The 13,357-nt window shown below is 43.7% G+C and overlaps 1 protein-coding gene across 2 annotated transcripts in view; it reads right to left on the bottom strand.

The window, feature by feature from the left end:
- ARL2 (ADP ribosylation factor like GTPase 2) overlaps window positions 1–10,582 on the bottom strand; it is a 30,946-nt gene extending 20,364 nt beyond the window's left edge. The window contains exons 1-3 of one of the 2 annotated variants that reach the window (XR_003943786.1): window positions 10,088–10,582; window positions 3,837–3,947; window positions 3,415–3,577 (exon numbers count right to left, since the gene is read on the bottom strand). Coding sequence is in view for 1 of the 2 variants with exons in the window: in XM_030218604.1 (XP_030074464.1) it covers window positions 3,415–3,577; window positions 3,837–3,947; window positions 10,088–10,152 (339 nt within the window). In the remaining variant the exon portion in view is untranslated. The remainder of the gene's footprint in view (window positions 1–3,414; window positions 3,578–3,836; window positions 3,948–10,087) is intronic. The other variant, XM_030218604.1, reaches the window with a different exon arrangement.
- Between the last annotated feature and the right edge of the window lie 2,775 nt (window positions 10,583–13,357).

The raw sequence follows: 13,357 nt of genomic DNA, 5'->3' as shown, positions 1-13,357 counted from the left end.
TGGGTAGAGGCGAGCCATGGCTCCTCCCACTCTCAGCTCCCATCCAGAGAGACCCATTTTGCTGTAATCACATCCTGAATGTCTGGATGCATCGGGAAGGCCTTAGAAGGACCTCTAAGCCCCCTCATTATTGACAAAGATAGAATTCCTGATGCCAAAGCAGAAGGCTCCTCAATGGAAAGTGCTGCCAGTGCCTCAGAAATAAGAGTACTGGGCTCCTCTTTATAAAATAGCTTCAGTATTTTCAAATCATCCCCTCCTCAGAAGGGAGCTCTCCCTCCTCTAATGGCTCCTTCAACGATGGCTCCTCTGAATAGACCAAAGCCACATCAGTTAAGGAGGGAGAAGCAGAGATAGCCTCCTCTGCCCACTCCTGAAGCACCTTGCAGCAACTCTGACTGTCCCTGCTTTAGTAAATAGGTCTGGTGTAAATGCTGGAGAAAATGAAGATCCCAATGCAGCTGAATGCTTTTTCGGTCCCTGAGGCTGTAAAATGGAGGCTGTGCTCTGTGGATGATCAACCTGAGACTGCTACTCACTGCCAGTTGACCCCAACAAAATGGTACCTGTTCCTGCGCGCTGTTGCATCAAACTGCTCCCCGAAACCTCCAGCATATTTGGATGCTGATCCACTAGCTGGAGACACAAAATACTGAGGAGCCAGACTGGATGCAAAGAGAGATATCTTGGCTCAGTTTTCAGTTCTCTATCTCCACCTGCTGGTTGATGGATACAACTTATCCCACAGGTTCTGGAATAGTGGGAAGCTATGTAATGGAAACTAATCTTTTTCAGAGACAGGGAAATAGTAGAACTAGAGGTCATAATTTGAGGTTGCAGGGTGGTAGACTTAAGAGCAACACCAGGAAATACCTTTTCACAGAAAGGGTAGTGGAAACCTAGAATGCCCTTTTGGGTAAGGTGGTGAAAACAAAAACAGTGATGAAATTCAAGAATGGGTGGGATAAACATAGAGGATCTGGTGACTCAGAACATCTTATAGTGCTGTCATTGTCCCTGTCCTCTCTAGCTGTTATTGTTCAAAAGAGAGAAGGAGGAATATGATTCTGTGTAGATTATTGAAAGGTGAACCAAGCCATGGTGAAAGATGCCTATCCACTACCTTGAATCAAGGACTCTCTTAATGCATTAGGCCAAGCTCAATATTTCTCTTCACTAGATTTAACTTCTGGCTATTTCTAGGTGGCCATGGCTGAGGAAGATAAAGCTAAGACAACAGTAACAACCCCATTCAGGTTGCTTGAATCCCTATACAAGAAAAGGATGTAATTAAATTAAAACAACATTTTAAACCACCTCATAGCTAGAGTGAGCTTTGACGGTAGCTCCAGAGGTTGGGAAGTAAGACCAATGCCAGGCAGACTTCTACACTCTGAGCCTGTAAATGACAAAGACAGATCAGGATCAAGGCTGGAGTGGGCTTCATTGGAAACTCCAATAGTTGGGAAGTTGGATAAGTGCAGGGCAGACTTCTATGGTCTATGTCCCAAAATTGGCAGGGAGAAATAGATAGAAATTAGGTATGTGTATATATCACATCACATTTAAAGCATATACTACGATTGCGGGTTCTGTGTATCTTTGTGTGAGGTTGGAATATAATCATAAAACTGATACAGTAGATTCCAGTTAATTGGGACACATCCGGATTCCTATACTTTGTCCCAAATAAGCAGCTTTCCCAAAAATAAATTAAGTTGTCAGGGTATCATTAAAAAAAAATGAGTACAGTACCTTCACACTTCTGTTTTTGGGAAAGTACTCGTTGCCTCTCATGTAACGTCCATTCATTTCTCAATTTCTCTTGTTGTTGTACAATCCATTGTAGATTAGGCATTCCAGTAATCTCTGCTAGTTGGCATCCACTGGTGCTTGGTGGTTGTTTTTTCAGTTGTTCAAGCAAGCCAATTTATACTTAATGGGAAAGTGATGCATTAATCACGTTCTATGGATGCTACTGGCCCAATTAAATTGCACGGTGTCCCAAATAAGCAAAACTTTCTTTTCTTATAATTGTGCTTTGTTTTTCTCTCTCAGTTTGGGCCAAATAAATGGCTGCCCCTATTAACCAGTGTCCCTATTATCCAGAATCTACTGTATTAGCGAATAAATGAAACTAGTTAGAAGTGATGGAGGGAAAGAACTTATTAGGATTGAAAGCAATGGTTTTATGGTATTACGTTAAAAGATTGTATCATGTAACTGCCTAGATGAGGTTGGCAAGGCGAGTTGCTGACTACCCTGTTTACAATGCTAGTTTTTAATGATGAAGAAATGGAACATGTGCAGAATGCTAGATACAGTTCTGGCTACTGAATACAGTACTTTTTGACCCTGCTGCTTCAACCCATCCGATCTGATCCCCTCCTTTTTGAGGTCACTGCTTTGATGTGGCAACATTCTCAACTTTTACTCATCTTTTTCCCCCTTTTTTTGTTTTCCTACATTTTCCTTTTTCTTTCCTTAGCTCCCTCTTCCTCCCTTTTTTGTTCCTCTTCCCTTTTTATCCCACAAGTATACTTTTACTTTCTGTAAAATGTTCAGCATCTGGTGGACTGACTCTTGATACTTCAGGTGCATTTCAGTCCTTGTCCCAGGAGGGTTTGTTGGCTGGGCCTATACTGCATCTTTCTTAATGCTTTTGATCTTCTGAAATTTGGGGGTTATCAGCTCTATCTGCCCATATTTTAGGTGTCACCTCAAATTACCTTTACACATTTCTAGTAGGCGATTACTCAGCAAACATTTCTGTTAAATTGTTAATGCAGTAAGGAACAGCAGGAATTCCTCTGCTTGTTGCTTCTTCAGCTAAACCATCATGTAACTCTCTTAGATCAATTTTTCAAACTTCAGGCTGCAAACCAGTACTGGGTCACACCTTTTGTTCTCCTTCCTACACTTCCTCAAATTATTTTTTAAGGAACCAAAGCCAGGCTTCTCTGTTTCAAAACCCTGAAGGATTTGGGCAAGATTTCTATATGTAAGGATTGTGTCTTTGATGGGAGGTCGGGCAAAGTGGAGAAGAGGGTGGGATAGAGCAAAACAGCTAGAGAGGTTCACATAGGATTTACAGTAATGCAGGAGCTGTGCTACTATGCTATACTTAATGTTTTGAGGAGAGTGGAGGCACAGGCAGCAAGTTGCTCTTCACTGGCTACCTGAGAGAGTTGAGAAATGGGTGGAGGGAACAGAGTGAATCACACTGAGGGTTTGGAGGGGTGGTGAAAAGTGAGGTCTGGCCTTGCTGTGCTCAAACTACACCCCTGGGAATGCCTATATGTTACATGTGTATACATAAGCACCATCTTGTTGTTGCATGTATATTGCTACATAATTTTAGAAAAGCCCTTTTCTACATAATAGGTTTTACATGCAGATCAAGAGCCCAGTTACCTCCTCAACCAGCAGGCTGGCCAGTTCCCGTCTGCAGTCTTGTAGCCGTAGTCGATCAGCACTGTCCACCACCCAGATGAGCCCATCAGTGCTCTCAAAGTAGTTCCTCCAGTAGGAGCGCAGAGATTTCTGCCCACCCACATCCCAGATGTTCAGCTTAAACCTAGAGACAATAAGAAGAAACTAAAAATGTCTTTGCATCATGCTCATTCATGCCTGTTAAGCAGGAAAGTCCTATGGGAGTTGATAGAGGCTGGGAAATGGCAAAAATCTAGCAATTGATGACAGGTACAAAAACAGATTTGACCACCAATATTCACATAGTGGCCAAATGACTACTGACCTCAATCTACAAGAGGATATCAGTGTTCTTATGGCCTTGGCACCAAAAAAAGCAAAGAATGTCAGGGGACTCAACTCACCCCCTGTGTTCTAAGGTCTTGATATTAAAACCCAGTGTGGGAGAGATTGTGTCCACGTCCTCCCCATTGAACTTCTTCAAAATGGTGGTTTTCCCAGCATTGTCCAATCCCCTGGAATAAATTTCAGTTAAGGATGTAAAAAAAAAAAAAAAATGAAACAGAAGATCTTATTCCTGCTAAACAACAGCTTTCTTAAATTTCCCAGGCTCCAGGCAAAGACATTAACTCCCCTATCTTGGAAAGAAAGGAGGCAGAGACCTTATTAGCGGACAAAAAATACACCACAGGGAGGATTCAGTACAAGTTCCTCTCAGGACCATCGAGAGGGAAGGGGGCAAGATTCCCTGGGCCTGGCACCAGCCACAGAAACATAGGCATTGCTAAAGGTGGCAAGTGCCACTGCAAAACAAATGGCTTGCCACGCCAGTTTTGGTAGACACGATCAGCATGTTTTCACTCTTTTCCTCCTGCTCCGCGTGGTCCTTCTCCCTTCCCATTCAGCGGTCCTCTATCATTTCTGCGGGCTGCCCAGTGCATCAGTACGGAGTCCTCCATGGATAATGATCGGTCCAGCCACATGAATGGGCGATGCCACAGCTGACCTGGAAGTTCCAAGCTTAGAAGAGTCTTCTGCCCATGCGCAGGCATTCCCGCCATATTTCATAACTCAGCACCACAGCTGTTCGTCAGTTATAAAGCCTTTTGTGTAGTTCTTGTCATTTTATTATACAGTTTATTATTTTCTAAATCATTTTTTTGAGTCGAGTTCTTGAGTTTGATTAGGCAGCACTGATTTTTGCTATGGCTAACAAAAAGTCAGGATTCAAGCGGTGCGGGTCGTATAAGAACAAGATGTCTAATTCCAAAACACGATACCTGCTATAAATATTTGGGCCCCAAGCACGAAGTTTCATCATGTGCACTGTGTCGACAAATGAATGTCAGGGCTCTCAAGATCAGGAAGTTAAAATGCCGCGACATTTTGCATAGACAGTTGCACTTCTCTACTTCTGCGACCGATAATCCCAAGCCTCACTCCAACAAAATGAAGTCGCCACCATGGCAACCTAACCATCATAAAAATGGCCATAAAAACAACTCTAAATATCAACCTCACCTGTCAAACACCATACAGCTTCAGAGCTATCTCCCTCACACTCCTTTGCTAACCAGCATGGAGTACGGGAAGGCTTAATTCAAGAGATTTCTGATCAGCACGCTCAGTCGGCTCCAACTCAAAGATTTAACTCGAAGCCGCATAACCGCTCCGGCACCAAAACTCCCCCTTCTACAACAGAGCCCAGCACGTCAGCATGCAGACGGTTTTTGATGCCAAGGAGTCAGAATCGGAAATCCCCAATTCGGATCAGCCCATATGCGTCGGAGATTCCACAACCTGCTCCAATTCATATCGGAAACGAGGCAGGAGTACCGAGTCAACTAAGTGGTGTCAAAGTGGAAGCCACAGCTCTCATGTAAGTGAGGTTTCAGAAAACAAACAGTCATCATGGTACTCATTCTAAGCAACAAAAATGCAACAATCATCTGCTTCATCAGTGTCTTCCTGCTTGTCAGCCTCATTGTCTCCACCACATTTAGAGACACCTACTCAAGAATTGCATTCCTCTCCTCAAGTACACTCAACATACTATCCTCTTCAAAAGATTTTTCCTATCAGCAGCAGCTGTTGGCTCATCAGTCTCAACCTTCTACAAGTAACAGACCATCATCTCCTGTGACAACCGTTATTGACAAAGGTTCACCTTTCAGAGGCCATCAAGCAAGATTCTGGTGTAGTGGACTCGCCCTTGGAACATCTTGGTGGGTGCATCTTTTCAGCCTCCAGAGCCAACAATAACCCTGACATCAAATGCCTCCAAAAAGGGTTGGGGAGCGTACATCGACAACATGCACACTCAGGGCATATGGACGCCCCAGGAATGACATAAATCCATCAATATCTTAGAACTCAGAGCAATTCATCTAGTGTTTCTGAAATTCTTGTCCCATCTCAGATATCGAGTGATTCAAGTCAGAACAGACAATCAAGTGAAAATCTTCTATGTCAACAAGCAAGGTGGGACAGCTCCCAAGCCCTTTGCAAGGAAGCCCTACAGTTGTGGGTCCTGGTTCTTCCTCTGTCATAGCCTCATACCTACCGGGCAAGCAGAATGTCATCACAGATGGGATGAGCAGACATCTTCAACGTCACGAATGGTTATTAAAGACCACAATTACTCGCACTCTGTTCCAGCAGTGGGTGCTCCATGAGAGACCCACATCCCCTCAGAACAACAAAGGCAAGAGATTTGGTATCCATCTCAGAACAGAAAAGCAGAGGATGCAATCTGCATCTTTTGGTGACATCATCTTCTGTATGCGTTCCCTCCGATACCACCAATATCACTCACACTACAAAAAACAAAACAGGAAAATGCAATAATACTGATAGCACTCCATTGGCCAAGTCAACCGTGGTTTCCAATGCTGATCAACAAGTCAATTCAACCACCGGTTTTCTTGCTCCAACTCTGATTTTCTCAGCCAGAACTCAGGCCAGGTTCATCATCTGAATTTTAAATCTCTCAATTTTGCAGATTGGCTTATTCAACCGAGAATCAAGATAAACATCTTCTCCCTAGGGGCTAGATGCATTAAGCTTTCTGAGCCAGCAACGTGGGTTTTAAACTGGTTTTAGCCAGTTTAACGTGCAAGTAGTAAACAGGGACATGCACAAAAGGGCATTTTCCTGTCACGGTAGCAGCTAACGAAAACGGAATGCAGATGAGCAAATTAGTATTATAATGTGTATAAACCATATTGTAATGAAATGCACTACCATTTTCCGATTCCCTTACCGTGGAAACCCTAACGGGAGGTCTGCACCTCTCGTTGGGGCTACTGTGAGGGAATCGGAAAAAAAAAAAAAAAAAGAAACCCTGCAAGTAGGGTGAGAGATTTGCCTGTTTCCTGCACGAAACGAGGCTTCACCTTAAGAATGCATAGAATGAGAGAAGCCATGCATAAGGTCCACTGCTTCGTAAAAAAAATGTTTTAAGTTGTCAGGCTAATTTGTTTAAAAAAAAGTCCACAGATTTTGGCAACAGGACAGGAGTAACCAAAATCTGCAGCGCGCAGGTCCTCTGTGCACTTGGTATCCAGTGGGTTTATTTACAAACAACAAAAACATTTAGGATACGCTGCTTACTTACAAAAGCATAATAGCATGGGAGTGCCGGAGGGCGGTTGCTTCTCTTTTCTACGGCTGTGGAACACCTTCGCCTCGCTTGTGGGGGATATCGTCTATCTCTTCAGTCTGTCTCTCAGCCAATCACAGCGCATTTAGCTGTGATAAACGCGCTGTGATTGGCTGAGAGACAGACCAGGGCATAAACAGAAAATAAACAAGGTTCCCATGGTAACTGGCAATGAGGGGAGAAGGGTTGGTCTCCGAGGAGTGCTCCGATCGCCTGTGTGTGTGTGAGCTGCGAAGAAGTTGCAGATGTTTCTTTTTTTCCTTTGCAGCTCGCCCCGGCAGGCAGTCTGAGCAACTGCCTGGGGGGAGCTAACCATGCTTCTGGGACTTTTGAAAGGCTTTGAAACGGATCGGATGAGTGTGTCCTTTTCTCTAAATAAACCATGAGTGTATCAATCCGATTTACCTGGCAACCTATTTCTATTCAGCTAAACCTTTTACACTAGGCATGCTCATCAGGGGCGTCCTTTTTTTTTGGTTGTTTTTTTGAGTGAAGGCCTTGGATTGCACAGAGCAGCCAGCATAACGCTTGGCTGCTCTGCGCATGCTCAGCTGGCCGACTGGTTTGGAAGGAAATCGCATGCAAATGACCTGGCAGCGACCAGCCCATTTGCATGGGATTTCCTTGATGCATGCTCGTTTCTTACCGACTCGCTAAGGAATCGGTAAGGGAAGGGCTCTTCCGTGGAGTTTAGTGCATCTAGCCCTAGGAGTCTTACAGATTTTGAAGGCATACAGGAAGGCTCCACTCAGAAATCGTATGTCTCAAAGTGGCGCCATTTTCAACACTGGTGCTCTACAAAGTGTCTGGATCCCGTATCCTGTTCTGTTTCTAATTTTTTGGACTATTTTCACTCTCATCAGGCAAACCTCTCATATACCTCAACAAGAGTTCATGCAGAAGCCTTATCAGTGTTCCATAACCCTTTGACTGAGACCACCCTCTTTAAACATTCTATACTAAAAGTTTCTCCAAGGGCTGCTTCGACTGAACTAGTCTCTTCCTCCACCTACACAGTATGAGACTTGAACTTGGTTCTTGAAGCACTCGTGCAACAGCCTTTTGAGCCACTTACTACATCTTTGAAATGCCTATCATGGAAAACAACACTTCAGCAAGGAGAATTAGGGAGCTGCACGCTTTAGTGCATTACCCTCCTTATCCTCAAATACTACACAAGGTGATCCTCAGGACATACCCTAAATTCCTAAGGTGGTTTCAGACTTCCACTTAAACCAAGTCATCACTTTATGAGTTTTTATCCACCTTCTCATCTTAATCAGAGACCAACAGCTCCATATTCTGGACTGTACTAGATTGTTGTACTGTTTACAAAGAACAGCGTTTCCTTAAAGACCATCACAATTGTTTGTCTTAGCAACTCTGCAACTGATCACACAATGTACATTATCCAACTGGATTGCAGACTGCATATACTTCTGTTATGTCATCTCAGTCAGCATCCATTCCACACATCACAGCTCATGCACTCAAAACAGTAGCAGTGACAAAAGCTCATTTACAGTGAGCTACTCTGCAGGAAATATGTCGAGCTGTGACATGGACGACTACACATACATTTACCAAACATTATTGTGTCGATGAGGGGTCATTGCAAGTTGCTTTTTTTGAATGGGCAGTCCTGGCCTCTTGCCTTTGAAGCTTCAACTCACCTCCACCTCCATTGGCAGCAGATAACAGACTTTTCATTTTATTCTATACCTATATTATATATATATATATATATAATATATATATATGCTTGATATGTACTGTACTCGTGTTATGTTTAGCATGGGAGTCTCCATCTGTGTGGCTGGACAGATCATTGTCCATAGAAAATGTAGAGTTGCTTACCTATAACAGATGTTCTCTGTGGACAAATGATCTTCCCACCCGCCCAGAGCTGAAGCAAGCTTTGAACTAACTGATGAACGGCTGTGGTGCCGAGTGATATAATGTGGTGGGAATGCCTGTTAAGAGTCTTCTAAGCTTGGAACTACTGGGTCAGCTGCGACACTGTGGCATCACCCATTTAAATGGTTGGAAGATCATTTGTCCATGGAAAACGTTCATTACAAGTAAGCAACTCTACTAGCAAGCTGGACCCAGGAACGTTCCCTCTGCTGTGTCCTGCCTCCTCTGACACAACTTCCTGTGTACTATGTAGGTGGACTGGGCACAGCAAAGGAAATGCTTTCAAGGAAGCTTCCTCTCTTTATTGACGCCACCGGCAGCCCGCAGAAACGCTGAAGGACTGCCGAGGGAAGAGATTGATACCAGATCATTGGGGGGGGGAGGGTTAAGAGGGGTAAAGGAAACGCCAGTGTATGTGAAAGGAAAAGGAGAGATGCCACAAAACAGTTAAGGGGGAGAGAGAAAGAGATAGCAGACCACAGGGTGTGGGGGTAGGGCCGGTGAAAGCAAATGCCCTTGTTTACTCTGGGCCTAGCTTCGTGGTTCCTCTCCTCAGAATCAGATGTGCAATTTGGGGTGGCATAGCAAGGTGGCACCCCAACTCTAATATTATTGGTTCCCCTTTCCTTACTGTCAATATGATTTCCTTACCTTTGTCCCTCCCCCCCTCAAGTAATAAGGCCTGGACTATACCTCTCACACCTTTATCTAAGACGCTCATTCTCCATTGCCCTGCGTCCATTGTGATAATGATTTCACACTTAGTACTACACCTACTCATTTCTAAAGCCCTACTAGAAGCAGTCTGTGCTTAATAATTGAGCTTATATTTTCCCTCCCCAGCCTTGGCATGATTAATAACTCTTTAGTGTCCAATGTTCCCGTAATAAGCCATATGGGAACAGATTGATGGGAACATTGGACACTATTAATCCCTCAAACTTGGCACACAGTCACTGCTGGTAGGGAAGGGAGGTGTTACCGCTTCGTTTCTTCTTTCCCTCCCCGCCTCATTCGGTCCTATCTTGGGGTGGGAATAGCAGTTGCGCTCTCCTCTCCCGATAGGCGAAAGGATACAGCATAAGGATGCGCACTTCGCGCTCTTTCTGCTTCATTTTCTTAAGAATGGCGAGCAGCCCCATCTCCTCCCGGAAGCGTCCGTAATGCCGCGCAACCCACCGCTTCCGCCTCTTCTTCAGACGTACCGACCGTTCCTCCTCTGCAAGAACCCCACTGCTTGACTCCGCCGCCCTTAAAGCTCACCACGAAACATGTCTTGCCAGTGCCACCTTAATAAGTCGTCGTGCACAAGGAGGTTAGATTGAGAACTTCATGGACGTCACGATCGTGCATTCTTTTAAATCCTCTTCCCGAGAGTGAGGGGAGACTAGACACACAGCCCTCCCCTGCAACCTTATTGGTCTACCGCGATGCCGTAGCCGCACCACATCTTCCTTTGGAAGCAGTGAACTACGCTACGCCTCAGTTTTTGGCCCGTCCACTCCTATCCCATCTTCTCTACTATTGGTCCCAAGGAGATTTAATGATAGGAGACGGCATGAGCCTATCTGCTCTGCACCATCGAGTGGGCTGAAGGCAGTGGCCGGAGCTTGCCGCCATATTGAAGGACGCAAAACATTCGCAGACATGATTGAAAACAACAGTATTGTTTTATTAAACCTCATTGGTTTTGCATTCTTTGTGTTAGGAGGGGATGGGGAGTTTACGTGGGGTTTGTGAAGGGGGGAAGGGAAGGGTTATATTCAAAATGTATTTGTCAGTGCTCCACAGCAGCTTGCTTTGTTATTTCCAGTGCTGTATTGTGGTTTTCAGGGCTAGGGCTACTCTATGCCTTTATTTTTGCTTATGCTGACAATAAAGATATTTCTATATAAAACCAATAGCAAACGCTTATGACTGCCTATGTGTGGATTTTTATTGAAAAAATTTAAAATCACTAAAACAACATTAAAAATTATTGTAGGTGGTACAAACAGCAGTAATAAATGCTCTGTATTTGTGCTCATTTTTCTACACAATACAGTAATATATGGCCAAATCTCTATGAGGATATCCTGTTTCCTGACGGGTTCATCTTAACTTTTGTTGTAATTTTATTTTATTTAGAACAGAATTTATATCCCACAGTTATGCAAAATGAATTGGTTCAATGTGACTAACACAAGCTTAAGGTAATAATACATTATCCAATACAGGGGGTGTGGTGTTTTGGGTGCGTGGGGTAGAAGAGTCTTAGTTTAGGCTAAGCAAACTTGACATCAGGGAGAAATTTTATGAAGAGAAAAGCCTTGAGATATTTACAAAATTGAAGATAGTTTGCCATGAGTCTCAGGTTGTTTGGAAGTGAGAACAAGGTGGAGTAAACTGATTTTTATACTAGTTTCCGACAGCTTGGGAGGAGAAGGGGCAGGTAGTTTTATGCATTTATGTTCATGTGTTTTGGGGGTAGTAAGATTAAATCGTTCATATATTCTGGGGCGGTGCAAAAAAGGATTTAATATATCATGGTGCATACTTTGAACATTATTCGGGCTCTGATGGGGAACCAGTGTAATGCTTGCATCAGCGGACTGGCACTTGTGAAATGGAAACATCTGAAAATCAGCGGCTGATTTTCAGATGTTTCCATTTCACAAGTGCCAGTCCGCTGATGCAAGCAGCCTGACTGCTGTGTTCTGTGTGGTTTGTAGTTTTTTCAGTAGGCGTTCCTTGCAGCCTGCGTACATTGCATTGCAGTAATCATGTGTGAGTACCATTGATTGTACTAATAAGCGAGTATGGTTTTTAAGAAGAGTCTTCTAATTCTCCACATTGTGTAGAACATTTTTGACGTTACATTTTCCACTTGTTTTTCAAAAGACAGTTTTTGGTCCAGTATCACTACTAGGATCTTGAGGTGGTCTGAGATGGGGGTAGAAGGTTCCTTCAGTGGTGATGCTGGGGTATGTGGTATTGCAGTATGGTGATGTTATTATGAGAAGTTGAGTCTTTTCTTTGTTACGTTTTAGTTTGAAGGCTGATGCCCAGGACTCCATCGTGTTTAGCCCTGTTTTAATCGAATTTGTAATTTTGGTTAGGTCTTGTTCAAAAGGGATGTATATGGTTACATCATCAGCATAGATAAATGGGTGGAATCCTTGTTTTGCTATTGTTTTTGCTTGTGGGATCATCGTAATGCTTTCCACTCCTGACTTGTAACTTTTATCTTATCCTTATGTGTCCTTCTGTCCTTCCCTTATCCTTTTGATCCTGTCTGTCTGTCCTGATCTAGATTGTAAGCTCTTTTGAGCAGGGACTGTCTTTCTTCTTCATGTTCAATTGTAAAGCGCTGCGTACGACTGGTAGCGCTATAGAAATTATTTATAGTAGTAGTAGTAGTAGAATAGAGTGGGTGATATGGGGGATCCTTGTGGGACTCCACTGATTGCTTTACAGGTTGGTGAGGTTGTTTTGTTAATTTTCACCTGAGTTTGATCTGAATGTGAGGAATCCCTAAAACCAGCTGTGAAGTGCTCCACCAATTCCAATTTTGTCTAGCAGGCTTAGTAGGATGGGGTGGCCTACCATGTCAAAAGTTGAGGACAAGTCAAACTGTAGCAGTAAGATCTTTTTGCCTAAGCTTATTTGCCTCCTGAGATTGGCTATTAGCGTTGTTAGGACACTCTCTGTGCTGAACTGACTTCTGAGGCTGGATTGTGAATCGTGGAGTATGGAGAATTTGCATAGATATTCCATCAGCTGTTTGTGAACCATTCTTTCCATGATTTTACCTATGAGTGGGATCGATGCTACTGGTCTATAGTTCTTGACATCACTTCTGCTGATTTTCGTTTTTTTTCAATATGGGGGTTAGTTTTATGTTTCCTTTTTCTGTGGGGCTTAGGCAGTCGGTGGCCCAACTGTATGGGGAGGCTAAAGGGGCGGGGTTACGGGTGTTGCCAGGGGGCGGGGCTTACATCCATAATTGTCTGACAACACACAGAAAAAAAAATAAAAGTAAAATAGTCACAATTAATACCTTTAACAATTCAACATCAGATCCTCCAAAATGTTATAAAACCATGTCTGATGTTATGACAAACAAACTAAAATTAATTTAAAGTAACGTGTAACATAGTAGATGACAGCAGAAAAAGACCTGCACAGTCCATCCAGTCTGCCCAACAAGATAATTTCACGTGTGCTACTTTTTGTGTATACCTTACCTTGATTTGTATCTGCCATTGTCAGGGCACAGACCATATAAGTCTGCCCGGCACTAGCCCCACCTCCCAACCACCAGCCCCGCCTCCTAACCTCGGCTAAGCTTCTGGGGGTCCCTTCCTT

The sequence above is a fragment of the Microcaecilia unicolor genome, chromosome 11 (assembly GCF_901765095.1).
Source record: "Microcaecilia unicolor chromosome 11, aMicUni1.1, whole genome shotgun sequence".
NCBI lineage: Eukaryota > Metazoa > Chordata > Amphibia > Gymnophiona > Siphonopidae > Microcaecilia > Microcaecilia unicolor.
This window is presented reverse-complemented; position numbering and strand designations above follow the sequence as displayed.